This window comes from Hipposideros armiger, unplaced genomic scaffold, assembly GCF_001890085.2.
Source record: "Hipposideros armiger isolate ML-2016 unplaced genomic scaffold, ASM189008v1 scaffold_268, whole genome shotgun sequence".
NCBI lineage: Eukaryota > Metazoa > Chordata > Mammalia > Chiroptera > Hipposideridae > Hipposideros > Hipposideros armiger.
The window spans coordinates 750,594-769,051 of NW_017731618.1; the positions used below are offsets into that span (position 1 = coordinate 750,594).

Genomic DNA, 18,458 nt, shown 5'->3' on the forward strand with positions numbered 1-18,458 from the left:
TAAATAAATAAATAAAGTCTCATGACTGACTTTTGACCATCCAAATGCCCTTTGATATCTCTAGTAGGTGAGACTAAAAAAAAAAAAAAAACAAGAAAAAAAAAAACTACCCCACCAAAAAAATGCTTTTATTTTTCATCTGATTATTCAAAAGTAGAAAACCAGAATTTTTAGTCCCTTTAGATGAAGAGAATAATAGTGTTCACAGTTTAGTAATAAAGTCTGACAAAGAAATGGCTATAAAATATAACTGGAAAGACAATGTTAGGAGTGAGAAGTTCTTTATTCCTGGCAGAATCCACTCTGACTGTGTGCCTTGACCCTCTGTCCCTTCAGATTTTTGCTATGGAAACGAAGACCTGACATTCTCTATCAGTGAGGCCATTAAGCTCTGTGTCACGGTGGTGGCATACGCCCCTGAATCATTCCGAAGGTAATGACAGCCCTTTATTCTGTGCCTCGTGACAAGTAAAGACAGCTAAAGAAATAAAAATGAATGACGACAAAGATTGTGTTTGCTAATATCAAACTGTAACATTCTGGCAAGTAAGTTTTCAAAAACTGAATTTTAGGAAACTTGTCATAGCAGAGATACTAGAACATACAGTAAATCTTCACTGATTTGAAATCCCCTAATTTGGAATTTTTGCAGCAGCTGAGATGTTTAGCCTTGTTTAGAAAATACCCTCACATGTAAGACAAATGAATAGCAAATTACTGTTTTAGAACAGACATTTAAACTGTTGAAGGAAGCTCCTTTCAAGGAGCAACAAGAACTCTTGTCTCACAAAGAGCAAGAATATATGTTACCTGTTATTTTGCTAAGTGCAAGGAATTCAAAGGACTTACATGGAGAGTGTCACCCCAATTTCAGGATGTTGGCTTAGGTCTGAGATATATACTAATATGTGAGATGAAAATCAGTGTCATCTCTCTATTAAAATAAGTCTTCTAAGGGCAGAGAATAATTCAAGTGAACCACAGATAGCCTCCTCAATGTATTGTACATTCTTAAAAAAAAATAGAATAGCATTCCTTTAAACTGTTCCATGATTCTGGATTAACAAACCCTTTGGCCTCCCCAATGATATCAACATTAGGCACTTTCTCCCTCTCTACATCTCAGTCTACTTTGATGGTTTCATATAATGCCTAACCTGTAAACAAAGCACCAGACTCTATGCTACCACATGTTTGGTATATCTGTATAAGTCTTCCTGTGTCCGGCATGGTGCTTTAGTCCATGGAAGATACAACAATAAACATTTATGGAATGAATGAATCAAACAACAGCCAGCTGTCTCAGTTTTCCTATTTTCCTCATTTGTAATTCCTTCCCTGGCAATCCTGTGGTCAGGAAATCATTTGAGAAAATTTGAGGATTAGCCATAAATGTCTTAGTGCTTTTGCCTCTGCATTCTCTTCTTTTGAGAGAAGTACGGGCTGACAAAGTGTTCTAGGATGTGGCTCCTCTGTTATGCCAGATCTAGGAAGTTTAGTGACTTCCTGATGTAAATTCAAAGAATTGAGACTATGAACTGTCACACAAAACACAGGAATATAAATCTTGTCTGAGTATCATCCCAATTCCACGATTCTAGCTCTGGTCCAAACCAGAGTCACCTCCATTGGCCAGCCTCCCCAGAGCAGTTGATGGTCTCTTGTTCTTGGGGTGAGTTGTGACTCTGACTCAAGTTTGAAGTGAAAAGGAATATGACCAGTGATTCTCTTGATAAGGGAGGCCAGAGAATTTGCATCTGCCCATTCACACCAGTCCAGTTCCAACCTAAAAGTCAAGCCTATCCTGAAACATCTATAGATCAGATGATTTATGGAGCACTGGATAGAAAAATAAAGCTGATCTGAAAGTAAAACAAGGTAACCTACTTGGGATGTAAAGATTGCTTTAGGTTTGCAGACTTACACATTACTTCAAATTCTTTATTCTCTCTGTGTCATCACAATCTCCTTATCATCAATTTGGCATACTCTCATATTCCTCCTTAAACCTACTTTTGGTTATCAAGCAGTGTAGAAAAATGTAGACATGACTATTGCAGCTATGTTATTTTAACCCAGTGGATATTTTGACCCCAAATATATTTTGACTCTGACTTTACAAATAGAAACATCTTCATCCTAACTATACCTATAGTGATAAATTTTTATTAAGGGATTATTTTCTAAAGCTAAGTTCCTTACACCAGTTTAATTCCTTGATCAATCGTTTCAAATTGTAAATAAGTCACTTCCAACTTTTCATTTCTTATTTTTATTTTGTTGTATGAAAGTTATTTTTATTGAGATTATTTTCTTTCCACATATAATTTATAATAAAGATTTAACTCATTGATTAGGTTTTTTGGGAGGACTTATTTTATTTTGGCCTATATCAAACTTTGCCAGGTAGAGTTTCCATCATTTTGAGCTTTTGTGTTTCAGGTTTTGATTATTTTTCTTGCCAGTTTTCCCGCGTCAAATTTCAATGTTTGTCTTTTCACTTATGCATGCTCCTAAATATGATACAACCAAAAAAAGTAGAACGTAAAATGTGACTTGGTTTTCTCTCTGTGAATATAGTCTTCAAATGTTGATGGTCTTGGAAGCTTTAGTCCCATGTTACCTACAAAAACTAAAGAGGCAGACATCACAAGTGGAGACAGTGCCTGCTGCCCGAGAGGAGATTGCTGCCACAGCTGCCCTTGCGACATCCCTACAGGCTCTCCTATACAGTGTAGAGGTCCTCACCAGGTAATCCTGTCGTCAGAAATGTCCACAGGCTTAAACTCTTATGTATTGACCGAAAAGATGAAGGGAAAAAAGATGAACTAAAACCCAATCTTTATTTACAGGTATCTGCCCAAACTTAGTCATTTATGGCTTAAAACTGCACATGCTGCCTAAATTGTTTGGATAAATAGTGTGAAGTATTCTGAATAATAACAATTATTATGATGACGATTATCACAATAACAATAATTATTATTATTATTGTACCATGATTGTTAAACATACAAGTACATCCACGTGTAGCTTGTTGAGCATCTGTGGCAGTTTTAACCCAGTGGTAAACAAATCTTTCATAAAAGGGCCAATTTAGTGAATATGAAAATATGATTTACATTTCTATTAGCTCTTAATTTTATGAAACGTGAAATGTCTGCAATGCCAACTAAGCAGGCTTTATTATTTTATTGTTTGTAAAGAGTTGTATTTTTGCAGTAATTTCAAGAACTGCAGGACAAACAAACTACAAAATGTGATTCTAATGTTAGAATGAACAGATTCTCTGTGGGACAAATCTCAATAGTGCTGAGAGAAGAGAGCTGGGAGAGTGGGGACTGGAAAGGTAAATCGACACTAGAGTTCAGCCCTACACAAAATTCCAAGAAGTTAGACCTGTCACAAAGTTCTTGAGTACAGAAGCAGAAGGCATTGAAAGGCCAGATTTGGAGGAGGGTGGACATGGAGCAGAGACAGAAGATAGAGTGATAGGAGCGGGGAAGGTGGATGCAAGACACTCTGCAAATGATTGACTTTTGTTCTAATTAGATAGGAGGAGACATTCTTCCCTGGAGTGGAGGTGAGGAAGCCTTCTTCCAAGGAGTGGTGTCTTTGCTCCTCCCTTTTGGCCACACCCTTAACCTAAAATTCTGCCCATGATGTACCCCCCACAAAAGCACCAACTTCCCCAGTCCCATCTTGCTCCATTGATGATCGGGCTGGCCAGAGTCCCTCAGTCCAGGGAGGACTTTTTCAGCATGCACGAGCAAGTGAGAGGGGGAGTGAGATTGCGATTCATTAAGTCGAAATACAGAGGATGCCAAAAAGTGTGTACACATTTTAAGAAAGGAAAAAAAAAACTGCATTCAAATTGTAATACAATGAATGGCACTAGCATTCATTTGATTAACACCATCTTTTGAGTGAACGTCATACTACACCTTGCTGCCATAATTCAATTCAACTTCGAAAAGGAATACATAGATAACATCTCTTAAAATGTGTACTTTTTTTTTTTGGCACCCCCGGCATGTTTAGTTTCTAACCATGAGCTACCTTGGCAACCTAGGCAGGCAGAATGTAGCCCAGAAGGCTTGGGTGGACCAGCGCTGCTTATGTGCTCATATGCACCTAAACTGAGGAGGTGGGAAGCAGTGGAACAGGGAACCACGACAAATTGCCATGGGAAGTAGTCCAGTGCTTTGATGATAGTCCCAATAGGAAGAGCATCCAAAGGAGAAATATCAGACTCACACTCTTCTTTCTGCACCCATCTAGTTATGTCACTAGCCCCTTCCTGCAAACAGAGGAGAGAGGAGCAACCAACTTTCCCGAGTACCACTTTAGTTAGTATTTCTCCTTACATTATGCAATATCGGTGCTTTCCTCCTTTCTAGTCTCTTTTATAAAGATGCATCAATTAACTTATCCAAAATCGACATAACCAAAACTCCACAAAGAATTATAGATGGAACCCTGACATTTAAAATTCTGTGGATTTGATATTCTAGTGCATTTCATATTCTTTTGGTGGAATGGAAAACTAGCCTTACTGGTTGGTTGTAATTTTTCACAATAAACTTGGCTTTACTGCTTTTACAAAAAGAAGATAAGAAGAATCACATTTCACTTCTACACTCTTAATTTGTTTATTCATGAAAAAAAATGTAACAGTTATATAGGTGGTAACGCATAAATAAGTTTATTACAAATGCATTAGTATTAATTTTCTGTCGTTACGTAATACATTACCACAAACTTAGAGGCTTCAGACAAAACACATTTACTATCTCATGTTTCTGTCGTCTGGAAGTCAGGGCAGGCTCAGCTGTTCTCTCTGCTCAAGGCCAAAGTCAAGATGTCAGCCTAGGCTCTCATCTGAAGGTCCTGGGGAAAAATCCACTTCCCAGCTCTTTTACAGTTTTGGCAGAATCCAATACCATGCAGCTTTAGGTCTGAGATTTCTTTTCCTTCTGTCAGCCAGGGGCCACTCTCTGCTTTGAGAAGGCACCTGCATTCCTTCTTATCCGGTCCCCTCTATTTCCCATCTAGCAATGGCACCTTGAGTCCTCATGCTTTGAATCTCTTTGACCCTAGTGAGAGAAAAATCTCTGCTTTTTAAGGGCTGGTGTGGTGAAATTAGGCCTAGCCAGATAATCTCCCTTTTGCCATATAATACAACATAATAATTGGAATAACACCCAGAGGTGAAGGTTTTGCTGCCATCTTTAAATTCTGCCCGCCCCAGCAAAGCACAGAAAGACAAGGTCTGGTGTGATTGTTAAAAGCTTCCTCCCTTTCCAGCCACAGAAAATCAGAGCAACAAGCCTTATGGGGTTTATACAAGCAATTGCTTTGAAAAGTTGCATCATCACCTCCATGTCTCAAAAGCTGATACAGAGGCAAAATTTACCTAATGTTGAAAGTGATAAAATTAGATGATTCCAATCCATTTCTAAGCATCTTAATTACTGACTTGTAATAGACACTAATTTACTCACTTCCCTGGGTAGTCTGAGGTATAATTTTGACTAGAAAGATTCTTTTGTTCCTTTGTAGTTTCTCAGAAAAAAATAGAGTGTTTGGTTATGGTGTAGGTGGCCAAAATGGTGTGTATACCTTTACCTTTTACTTATTGTCTAGAATAGTTAACATCCTGGTACCTGCAGAACTGAAAATAAGTGATCTCTTCACTCAATCAGTACAGACTTAGAAGTCTGATTTCATAAATGTCTGGTTTGTAGAGTCGTAGCTTATTACTCAGAACCAAATAGAAGAACTTCAATCATGGTGAGCTGATAGACCCTTGGGAATCAACTTGAAAGTGCCTCTTAGAACAAAGACAGCAAAAGAGTGTGACAGAAAAGCCCAAAGCTACATAGTCTGTCTTTTAGAGACTCTAACTTAAAACTTATGTAAGCTTCTATAAAGTGAAGATTTCATAAATGTTTCTACTTCTGTTGCGGTGGTTACTGTCATTGCTGCAGGCCCATGACAGCCCCACAGATGAGTCGGTGTGACCAAGGTCATAAGGGGACCACTACAGCCAATCACACCATGTCGTCTGGGGTGAACACCAGGTAATTTACTGGCCTTATTCTTCTGTGGTCTCTCAATTTCATACAACCTGAATCTCGGCTGTTGGGAATGAAACCAATCCTCAAAATAGTCAATATTAAGTGTGAAAATCTCCAAGGAACAGGAAAGAAGGTGAGGGTTTAGAGTTCAAGGAAATAACCAAGGCTTCTTTTGAAAATGTCAGAGAGAAATCCAAGGGACCTTCATAAATTGGCATTTGTGTCAGTTTATTTGCATGGACATACAAAATGTTCTCTGCCTCTTGGGTGGTCTTTGAACTATTCCAGTGTTGTTTCATTTGCCTCCAAGAAAAAGGCAAGTAAAACAATAATAATCAGGAGGTGGTTTCTCATTCCGGGGCAGTTATGCGGAGTCAACTTTCTTTCATCTGGACAGATTTTCCATAGACATTTCATCCATACTAACCTGGGTCCTTAAATGATGCTTTCATGGTCTTTGACTGAATCTCCTTCCCTGTTTTGGTGTAACTCAGACACTTTAAAAATTCACCTGCTTCATTCTGTCTGTGTTAACCTCTAACACCCACACTTTTCCCAGTGTGGAGTATTTAGCAGGAAGATCTTAAGGAGAAACTAATTTTCCAGTCTCTCTTGAAGCACATTTTTAAGTCTGTATCATAATTTATGTAAAGTTAATTTATATAAATTTTGTGCTCATCATATGCATACATTTATATTAAAAATAAAACAAATTCCAAACTCAACTATAAAATACCTGATGTGATAGTTAACTCATGCCTCAATTTCTTATTTTGAGAAAAAAGTGATTATAGTTTAGGTGATATTTAGGGGCTAGACTCGACTACTAGATGAAAGGTGCATGGAAAAGAAGGCTTCTAAAGTTGTATTATTAATCAGTCATAAAGCAATAAATCTCCATGGCTGAAAAGAAGTCAGTCATATTTCTTCCTCTGATCACAAACAAAGCACATGGTTTATTAAAACTATAGCTTACATTCACTTTACTTTCAAAGTTTTCAAAAATTCTCCTCATTTGGCTATATTCCATGAATTCATTTGTGCTTTTATATCTGTCTTTCTACAAATTATATGGCAATAAAGAAACTTTCATAGCAGCTATAATTGCAGCATGTGTGGCAGCCAAATGAAAGATAAAGGTACTATATTTTAGGATAGTATGTGTATATTTGTGAGTTTATAAAAATGTATAGCTTTGAGAGCTTTTCATAAGAAAAGTCCCTGAGAAACCCTACCAAAGGGCCCCTGGTCTTGCTCTGATAGTTATGAAAATTGTTTTTCTGACTCCCAGGTACCAGGAACCAGGCGCCAAACTGCATTTTATCAGGTACGAAAGACAGCCGTAATTTCTTACTAGTTCTGACACCTTGTGATGATTGCCTTTGAGCGGGGTTAGTTCCATCAGATTTCATTTAATTAATGGATGGCGTATTATTTCTGGGTAAATCCTCAGGAACTAGCTAAAGTAATGCCACTACAATTTAGGATGGCAATCGCCTCTAGAATGATAAACTTTCTTTATCCTTCAGCTGAGTATTTCCTAGGTCCTACCCCGCTGATTCATTAACTTTTATATAATGTGAGGAATCTTTCTTCAGTGTGCTACACTCTTCTCCGCGTTGCCATACACACACCTTTCAGGCTCCCCGTTAACCTTTTATAATTCCCCAGGGAAAACCTTCACTTGCTGGAGGAAGGGCAAGGCCTTCCCAGAGAGGAACTGGATGAACGAATTGCTCGGGAGGAGTTCAGAAGACCCCGGGAGTCCCTGCTGAATATTTGCACTGAATTCTACAAGCACTGCGGGCCAAGGCTGAAGATCTTACAAAACCTGGCGGGGGAGCCACGGGTCACTGCCCTGGAGCTGCTGGATGTGAAGTCCCACATGAGGTACTGGCCTCCTTTGTCTTGCCCCTGAGTGTGGACACAGCTGGGGCCATCTGTTTGAAATGGGGGAGGAGGGATTTCCAGGATAAGAACTTGGGATACTCAGAATGATTTGTTTCCTGTGGCTTCGATGCATATCATACAAGGCCCTCTGGGAAAATGTATGTTAAGGCCATCAAAAAGGATCTCAGGGTGGTCCGGGGGGAAAGTGTTCTTACAGACAGAAAAGCACAGTCCCTATAGTTGCTCCTCAAGAAAAGAGCGAAAGGGAAATGTCATCACCCAAACTCTTAGAAAAGTAGCCTTCTTCCAAGCACTATTTACTGCCCAGATACTGATTTTTCACAAGAACTGGATGTGTCCTCTTTATTATTTTACATGAAAAATGCACGACCAATTTCTGCTCCAGGACTTGCTCTGCCCCTACACTACCTGAGGAAGGGAAGTGAGCGGTTTTCGCTCTCAGCCACATTTTGGGCCTGAGATCCGCTTTACACTTTACGCAAATTGTGCATGATAGCCTCCCGATGTTTCCAAACAGTGCCCTGGTGAAAATTCTGAACTGGATGATGCCAGTCATCACTTCAAAATTTTAACTCCTGATGTGCCAAGAAGAGACCCAAGAATTGCATATCTACGCCCTCATCTTTTCCTTCTTCCAATAGAGATGCCATCTCAATTGTTACTCTAATTATAAAGGCCATGTCTGTACTTTCAGATTCCTTAAAAGGAACATGATTCCAGAGAAACTTCCATTCAGATTTGTAACAGTTGTAAAGGGGCATAAAAATTTCTTGAAAGGAAAATTCCATTGGTAACAAAACATTCACTTGGAAAGTTTAGTATATCTATAAAGCTAAAAATAGACTTAGGTTCTAGCCATTCAGAAATAATATTGCAATTTGGCAAAACATGCCAACTTCCTAATTATTGACCTTTTTTTTTGTTTTCTTTTCTCTTAAAATTATCCCTTAAAAATTTTGGAAAGTACTAAGTGAGGGAAAAGCTAGAAATATAGAGAGAACACAGGCTTATTCTGCTCCAGGCTAATTTCACATTCTCTGAGCTGTTGACACACCCAGAATCCCAGAGCTTTACACTCCCTACTGTGCAGTAATAAGAAAGAGCTTATTTCACATGGAGAATTTCAGCTCTTACACTGGGAAAGGGGAGGAAGTTTGGAGTGTTAAGATCCTGTGGCCATAGCAACCCAGTGCTTCATTCAGTCCATCCCCCTTCTCTTCCCACTGATCATGGCTAGCAGGTCTAAGTAATTCTGTGAACAGAGTGACATCACATTTCCAGAGTCAGAGAATCACTACTGCGGACAGCCATTTTGTGGGAGAAAGTGGAAAAGATTTCCGAAAGATTGAGAGATAAATATTGAGAGATATATATTGAGAGAGAAAGAGATTGAAATGGGGGGGGAAGGGATGTCATGATCATGGGCTAGTAACTGTCCCATAACTTGACCATGGGTGTCTATACTTTTTTAAGGCATTTGGAGGGAGGGGAGAGGATGAGTCAGAGAGGCCTGGAGCTCCCTCTAGAGTCCAACCCTTATTAAAGGTTGAATGCGCTGTGATCAAATGATTTACCTGGGTGCCTGACTTGAAGTTAGTTAATAGAGTCCAGCAGATAATAATGCTAATGAGAATGATCCAAATATGGACTGCCAGGCCTCCACCTGGGTCTCTAGACCACTTTGAAATACATTGGAATGTACTTTTTTAACAGTTAATAAAAACATTGAAATAGATGCCCTGTTTCCTCTGGTTCTGCCTCCTCGCGCCCCTCCTCCCCCCAATTAAAGAATGATCCAAATACTAAGCTAGACCCTGGGAATGTAAAATAATGTCCTGATCCTCACCATGATCACAGTTCAATACAAGAGGCATACATAGAAAATAACTATAACGCAGTGTTGCAAGTACCACATAGCACATGGGTATTTATGTATTTATCGTTTTTCAAAGTACTTGAGGCAACTTAGAAAACTAATGCATGATACAAAGGGATAGAATATGCAAATTAGAGAGTCAGAACAATGTGGTGAATTCAGGTAAATAATTATGGTTATGACAGGATTAGTCCAGGAAATCTATATGACTTGATCATACTAGATGCACTTCATGAACAATAAATTCGACTTTGAGCATCTTAAGTTATCAAAACAATGAACGGGAAATGATCAATTAAAAAATCATAGTGTCGATAAGATAAAGACAACCAGGTGTTTGGTAAAACATTACTTTTTTAAAATACAAAGAAGAAGAAATGTCTCCTGGTTGGTGTTTGTTAAAAGGAAAGAGTGGTGGGATAAACAATGTCCTCAACAACATCCCATAGTCGACAAAGTGCCAGTTTCCTGTGGCCGGATGGATGCCTGTTGGTACTGAAAGTTACCATGATGTCATAATACAATTCAGCCAAGAGCAACCTATCTGGAGCCAAGATAATGTCATTCAAGAGCTCAGTTATTTCATGGCCTGGATCTATTGGGGGTAGGCAAGATTTCTACTGCCAGGAAATAGACTAAATGTCCTCTATTAAAGCAATTTCTCACAATAAGCTTTTGATTAAAATGGACCTGCCATGATCTCTGGCCAAACAGAGATATTCTGTATTGCTGAATAGGGGCAGATCCATATGCTTTGACTGTATACCAATCAAAGGGTATAATTAAGGCTTTCTCTTATAAATTAAATACACATTTGGGTATATGTAGAAGTCAGAGCTAAATATATACATTTTGGAATTGTGGGCATATAAGTGCTTATTGACGTCCTAATGCATAGCATAGCATCACTCAAGGAGAGAGGGCTGATTTAAAAATATATGAATGTGATGATATAAAAAATAGCAGAGTTATTTTCAAGAAGTATTTGATTTGAGCCAAAGAGCCAGGAAGCAGTATTGAGGCAACACGTACGCCTGCACTTGGAAAATATATTGTTGACTGCAAGGCTCAGAGAAAACGTTCTTGATTAGATAGAGTCTCTGCCCAAGGGAGTTTATTGCGTCATTTGACCAACCCCAAGCTGCCAAAGCAGCAGGATGGTGAGATAGTAAGATCTGCAAATCCTCTCTCCCCGCCCCCTCCGCCTGCCCTTCCCTCTCCCTTTTTCTCCTCCCTATGCTCTCCTCCCTAGTCCCTCCAACTCCCCCTCTCCTTTCTCCCTCTCCCTCTCAAGGGGAATATCTTTTCTGTTCTCATTGGGAAAGGATCATAGGAATGAATGTTTTTTACCAAGAGGTTATTCATGTGATAGTACAGCAGAAAAAACTGTGTTAAAGGAAATTTTTGTTTTATGCTTAAAGCAAATTCATTTTGTAAAATGACCAGGGATTAGAGAAATTCAGATAATAATCTGTAAAATGACTCAAACAGTTCTAAATATTGTTTTCAAGATTAAAATAGATTGATAATTTCTCAATGTTACATATAAAATAATAAGGGAAAAGAAATATGTGCATATAGGTATATACATTTATCTGTCACACACACAACCTGAAAAGTAAAGAATTATTTTATGCGTGGCACATTTGTGAGAACGAGATAAACAAAAGAATGAACAGACTCCTTAAAATGATTTCTTTAAAACATGCACATTCACACACTATTTCCAGAAGGACAATGTGGATGTTCAATCTGGAGAGAAGAGATGAAGAGAGAACTATTTCTTGACGATGAAGGGTTGCCATGGAGGCAATGGATGGAATTCATGCTTCCAGACTAAGCACAGGAGAAGGGAACTTGAGGACCTAGTATGGAGAACTTCTTGCAGTGTAGACCTCCAAAGATGGGATGAGCTGCCTCGTGCAGCAGTGAATTCTCCATCCATGGCTCTACTCAGATGGGGTAGAGCAATCGGAGTGTTAGAGATGCAGTGGCATGGCTGTGATTCTTAAACCAGAATGCCTGGGGAGCTCTCAAACTGTAGATCCTTTCAGGCATTAATTCTATCTCTCTTGGAGTAATCAAAAAGAAATGTCTCCTTATTAAAATGATGGAAGTTCATACATGAGAAGAAGAATGATACACTATTACCATTGTACTCCTTCTAATAAATTAATGGATTTGTATAATGATCATTAGCGGCAGCTGACATTAAAAGAATGACCACTAGGAATCATGTGACAAATAGGAGTCACATGTCTCCTGATAAAAGTGCACATCACCTGTGAAGGACACTTGCCAGAAAATCAAAACCTAGTCTGACCTGGCCCCTAGATCTACCTACCAATTGAATTAAATATGGCAGCAGTGGGATAGATTAAACGACACTATGGAGATTTAACCAGCAAAATCCAGAGTCAGGACAAAGAGCTAATTCCTTCAACAAATAAATTATAAGATGTCCAAAATAAAAAGCAGGCCAGGAGGAACCTACAAATTAAAAAGACTTAAGAGGCCAGCCAAGTGGAGCGTTGGTTAGAAGTTGGCTTGGGATGCCAGCTCTGAGCAGCAGGGTCCCAGTTCGGATCCCACATGAGGGCCAGTGATACTGCCCTCTACCGCTAAGATGGTGAACAACAGCTTAACCTGGAGCTGGGCTGCCATGAGTCACCAGCTATGTAGGCTGCAGTGGGGCTGGCCCAGCGGGCGTGAGCTTTCCTGAGCTGCCGTCCAATGGCCGGTGAGCGACTGACTCACCCAGGAAGAGCACAATGAAAATGCCAACATGGGCCAGTGAAGCGACGTCCTCCACAACTGGACTGAAGAACAAAAGGACAGCAACTTGTCTGTTCCCCTTCCCCAATTCCCCAGTGCTATTCCCCTCCCCCAATTCCCCAATAAAATCTTAAAAAAAAAAAAAAAGACAAGAAACATCAATCAATTGAAATTTATGGACCTTGTTTTATCCTGATTTTTTTTTAAGTTGACTTAAAAATTATGAGTTAATGTGCCAGAATGTTCTTAGTTCAGGAAGTTGGTGTATTAGGAGGAGGGTGATTGGCATGGCGCTGTGTTGGAAAATTTTTATTGTGGCATTCTATGCTTATTCTAAAATGCTTAATTTTAGGTTGGCAGAAATTGCACACTCCCTTCTGAAGCTGGCCCCATACGACACCCAGACAATGGAGAGCCGTGGGCTACGACGCTACATCATGGAAATGCTACCCATTACCGACTGGACAGCCGAGGCAGTGAGGCCGGCCCTTATCCTCATTTTAAAGAGATTGGATAGAATGTTCAACAAAATTCATAAGATGCCCACTTTGAGGTGAGGATGTCTCCTAGTCAGCTTCTGATATTTCAAGCCTCAAAGTTAGGGTTTGTCATTTTTTTTTAAGTAGTGGATCAATCTAGAGTTGATTGAGTGGCTTGAAATTTTTCTGTTGGTATATGTACATAGCAAATCAAATGTATGAATGCATAAGCAGCAGGGTCTATATTTTGAGGAAATAGCATAATCTTTAAAAATATATATTTATCTTGAAAAATCTATTCTTTTCTAAGTTACTATGTTTCTGATCTGCCACACATAGGAATTCAATGTATATCCTTCAGTTCCTTTGGAAATAAAGCAGGGTATGCCTTCTAAATAAAACAACTAACAAAAGAAGCAAAATTAATTTGATGTTCAAGAAATACTGTATTTTATGTAGTATTTTAGGTAAGTTTAGAGAAATGCCAAGCTTTACAGTAATCAGCCAAGCAGAAGCTAAAAGGGTTCCAGGATTGATAACAAATACCTGGTTTTCACCTTTTCATCTGATTTGAATGGTACTAAGTGAATATTATTATCACCTCATCTCCACTCAGTGGCCTGAAATATCCATCAGTAGCCTTCCTCTGAGCAGATCTCTCTGAACCAGTCTGCCTACCTGGGGATCTGAGCCTGGTTTGAAAATCCTTAGCCACAGTGAGGAGATAGTTCAACTCATAAATGCTAATAAACCCACTAACTTGGAAATTTTAAGTTTGGGTTAGTGACTGCATTTTCGGTCCTTTTAAACTAAACCCCAAATCAATGTAACTCTTGTCTTAAGACTTCGTAGTGCTTAGTATGCAATTTGTCAGGCTTTAGCCTATGCTCTTCTTCATTTATGCAGCCATCAGGAGTTGTTGAATTTATACAAAAGAATTTGAAAGATTTTAATCTGATAATTGATGGTTTGTTCCCATATTCTATAGTATCATGATGATGAATGCCTATACATTACATTATTTCAAGGTTATTTATTTTAGTGGTCTGGAAATGCTTGTCCTTAAAGCACTCCTTATGTTCATTAGTGGTCCCAATGGAACAATTGTGCCTATTGGCAAATGGCCAATCTGATAAGGCTTACAAGTGTGTGTCAAAATAAATTATTTTTCTTAAATGATTTTGTATCTAAAGATGTTAACCATCTCCACAGGGTGACTCATTTGTCATATAACTAAGCCCATTATAAAGACCATTATACTTAGTAAAAGCAGATTTCTGGATTAATGCATAGACTTGGTCAGTGGGAGGCAATTTTCTCAGGGTGCATGCTGTGAATTTGGGATTGCTTTGGATTTAATTTCTTCAGATGATCTCAATTCATCAAGAGGAATGTTGACTGAACTTGACCTGTGGGTTATTTCGGCATCAGGAATGTCAATATTTACCCATTTATGAACACTGCCATTTTGTCATTGCAGATACTCCATTATGTTAGGAAATACAAGCTGAGAAATTGTTTCCAGTATAACATTTGGAAACAGTATTGCTATCAGTAAAGCCCAACCTGTTCATTTGGGGGCCACAAGGATGACTGTTGCAGTACTGAGACAATTGCAGACAGGACTGACTTTTATTACAGAAAATCCCATGTTTGCCTAATTGGGTTATAGTACCAAAGAAAGTAGCCCAAAAATATCACATCTTAGGAGGCCAAGAAAGAACACTTTTTAAATACACTACTTTTTTCTAATGTGATCTTTTTGGCAGGAGTTAAACCACATAAATCCAATTAGTTGCAGTCTGGTGTAAAAGCTGATGAGATCAACTGTAGTCGGATTAAGTAGATTTCAGAAAGGCAGCCTGGGGTCAGATTATGTAGTTCTATTGGGAGTGATTACCCATGTGATGGGTTTCCTGAAATGGTAGTCTCATACTCTCTCTCAAAGTTAAAACCAGAGAACTTAAAATGCAACCCGTTCATCATCTCTGTTTTTTCTTCAATAGATTTTGTCTCATTAGTCGAGTGGGGCAGGAGTGCCTCTGCCACGTTTTCAGTATCTTCTTCCTTTCCCAGTGTGCTCTGTACTTTTGGAACAACATGGGTAAACTTCATCCCGTGTGAAGCACTTTGTTGTCTCAGACTCCCATCCTGTCTTAGATGGCGTCGGAATCACTGTCTCATTCACTTGTTTCAGATGGGTCTCCAGAAGGGAGCCAAGCTGCTAATGGCTCCTATATTGTATTCCAGGCGACAGGTTGAGTGGGAGCCTGCCAGCAATTTGATTGAAGGGGTTTGTTTGACACTTCAGAGGCAGCCAATCATATCCTTCCTGCCTCACCTTAGGTCACTGATCAATGTCTGTGTCAATCTGGTGAGTAGCCAAGTGGCAATCTTATGAAATTTTGCAAAGTTTAACTCTGCTTTTGACTTCTCTGAATCGAAGATTTACAGGTCAACCACTTTGTGCCCCTACCTACCCATGAAAAGAGACGGCTCAGGTGACACTGAAAATAGTGAGGTGCATCTCAAGGTGGTACGTGGGGAGATCCAGGGGCCCATCCCTACACAGACGGGAGTTTGATGTGCTGCTTCCCACGCACTACTTTGACAATTCACCTCTTCAAGTTGCGCTGAGAGTTGAGGGCTGCCAGTTGGAGAGTGGGGTGGCGGAGACTACACAATTGGCTAGCAGTTGAGGTAGTCTGGGGTGGGAAAGTTTAAAATGCAAAGAGGATTTTCTTTTTTAGTGCAAAATGACACTATGAGTTGGCCAGTCTAGGATTAATGTGAAGGAAAAAAATTTTTTTAATCATTTATGTAATATCTAGAGTCTGGTCCTGACAAGGTTTTGTACAATGTGGAAACCATGTTAGAGCATTTCATTGAATAGGACCTGCTGCTTAACTAGTTGAGCAATAAAACTGTAGCTGGAATGCCTAGTGCAAGTAGAGCTGTTGCCATCATCATTGTTGTCAGTATTTGCTTCATCAAAGTATCTTGACTGCATTCCTTTGAGTCTACAAGTAAGTATGTCCAGCCTCCTGATTAGAATAGTTTCTGGTTCATCTCTCATTATTTACATAGTTAGCTATAAACAACATTCTACAAAACCTTGGCTGAATCCAGTGTAATGTTCGATCTGACTCCAGACATTACACGCCTTCAGAAGAAGGCAATGAGAACAGATGGAAAGTAACATGCCCAACCTTCAAATTATTATTATTATTATTATTATTATCATCATCATCATCATTATTATTAAGTGAGACTCCCTTACTACGGTTGCATGAAATTGCAATAGTCAAGGCTGGTCATGTGCTCTGTTTGTATTTCAGGTGATGGGAGTGGTAGGACCTTCCAGTGTTGCTGATGGATTACCCCTTCTTCATCTCAGCCCTTATCTCTCACCACCTCTGCCCTTCAGCACAGCTGTTGTCCGGCTTGTAGCATTGCAGATACAGGTGTGACTGCCTTACCTGTTTGTCACGCTCATTAAGTTGCTGGTTGAGGCACCTGATCACGGTGTTCTCTCTTTGTTTTCTGCAAAGGCTGGGCAAAACCTGTGAAACAGAAGTGTAAACATCTCCAAACTTTTACAGGTTTGGAGCGTCAGCCCTGAGCTTGGCCCTAAGTTGTGCTTCTGTAATTCTTCTTGAGATCTCAAAAATAGCAGAGTCGTTTAGTTCTGCCACCACCTTGGGAACCACTTCAGCCATTTAAAGTGTATGCAGATACCTTAGGAAAATAATGGTTCACAGATAATCAGCTCATGATTATTAATTTAAAAAGAGAGCAATATTCAAAGTCTGGTCTTAAGTTATTTGCAGAAAGAATTGCAATATAAATTTTTTTTCAAATGTCATTACTAGAATTTGAATATTGTAATTTTCTTTAATCATTGTAGGTTGACTATTGTGGGTGATTTGTTTTTTTCTCCCAGTGATTTTATTTCTTAAAGTTGAAATAATCTTTCCCAAAGCAAAAAATGCAGAATGCCAATTCCCCTGCCTATTTCTGGATGTCATGTAATTTTAACGTGTGGTGAATCATCAAAAAGCTCTGTGACCAATGGGAAATATACAACTGATGTGAATGGATAACAAACCCATCCATTTTCTGACAACCACGCTTGGTAGTGCATCATCCAGAGAATGGGTAGGTGACAGAAAATAAATGAAGCAAGACCTGTGGCTACCATGCAGAAGCGAAAGAATCACATCCTAAAGAGATACGTTTTAATAACCTGTGTACAGAGGTCATTTCTTTCTTTCTGTATTGCCTATTGCTTTGGACTAGGTTTGGAGTAGGCCTTATGTAGGGGTCAGAGAGCTTTCAAATAACTCCCAAATTGAACAAGTGGGACGTTCTCATTTTCTTCTTTTTCTTTTGTCTCTAAAATGTTGATTGGTGGACCCATGGAGAAATTGAATGGGAAAATGTGGATGTTTTTGTATCAGACCATAATTTTTCATTTCATATTCAAGACATTACTGTTTTTTAGGTATATAGCTCTCAATTATGTCAAGCAAATGGTAAAGTATCAGCTTTGAGTGAATCTTGTATGTTGCACAGACGACAATTGAACTCATAGTTTGCAGGAGCAGCCAGCAGGGAGTCACGGTCTCCATTACGCTGTGTTAAAACAAACGCACTGAATGGGTGTGGGAGTCAATTAATCTTGTTTTCTATCATTGCTGCACAGGCTTTAAAAGAAGATTTCCCTTTAAGCCATGTGATCTCCCCATTCACCAATCAAGAGCGAAGGGAGGGAATGCTTTTAAATCTACTCATCCCATTTGTGCTCACAGTAGGATCTGGAAGCAAAGGTCTGATTAATTTAACTACAGGAAATGTATCATTGTTGTTGTGCTTTCTTAAATGTCAGGCTTTTATTTCTCTTTCCTTTCCCTTGAAGACCATCACTGAAGTCAGTCTGAAGGATTTAAATGGGGTTACCTTAGGAAATAGATTTTTATTTTCTTTCTTTTCAGTTTGGCCACCCTGGGTCAAGAGTTTCTCTGCTCCACTTCTCGGAAGGTGCATTCTATTTAAAATCATTATAGTACAGCAAAAATCGGGAGACCTGTGTTTCAGTTAACAAACTGGTAGTAATTGAAGTACAGTATGATGTGAACTGGCAGGTGAATGGCCTTGATAACCTGCTGCCACTGGGTTTAGCATAAATCCTGCCACTGCCATTAAATTCCAATGTATTTTCATTACTCTTTCTTCTTGGGGGATTTTTCTTTTAGGAAAAGTTTATATCAAATGTAAAGACAGTACATTATGAGTATCTGAGCAGAAAAAAACAAAGGAGATTGAAATGGTAAGCAG

The 18,458-nt window shown here is 39.1% G+C and overlaps 1 protein-coding gene across 11 annotated transcripts in view; it reads left to right on the forward strand.

Annotated features, from left to right (window-relative positions):
• The window catches only part of UNC80 (unc-80 subunit of NALCN channel complex), a 199,204-nt gene that overhangs the window by 155,443 nt on the left and 25,303 nt on the right, over positions 1–18,458 (forward strand). For all 11 annotated transcript variants that reach the window (XM_019656896.1, XM_019656903.1, XM_019656897.1 and 8 more), the window contains 9 exons: positions 337–433; positions 2,581–2,751; positions 5,991–6,083; positions 7,372–7,407; positions 7,752–7,970; positions 12,995–13,195; positions 15,372–15,495; positions 16,460–16,585; positions 17,827–17,950. In XM_019656896.1, coding sequence (XP_019512441.1) covers positions 337–433; positions 2,581–2,751; positions 5,991–6,083; positions 7,372–7,407; positions 7,752–7,970; positions 12,995–13,195; positions 15,372–15,495; positions 16,460–16,585; positions 17,827–17,950 — 1,191 coding nt within the window. The remainder of the gene's footprint in view (positions 1–336; positions 434–2,580; positions 2,752–5,990; positions 6,084–7,371; positions 7,408–7,751; positions 7,971–12,994; positions 13,196–15,371; positions 15,496–16,459; positions 16,586–17,826; positions 17,951–18,458) is intronic.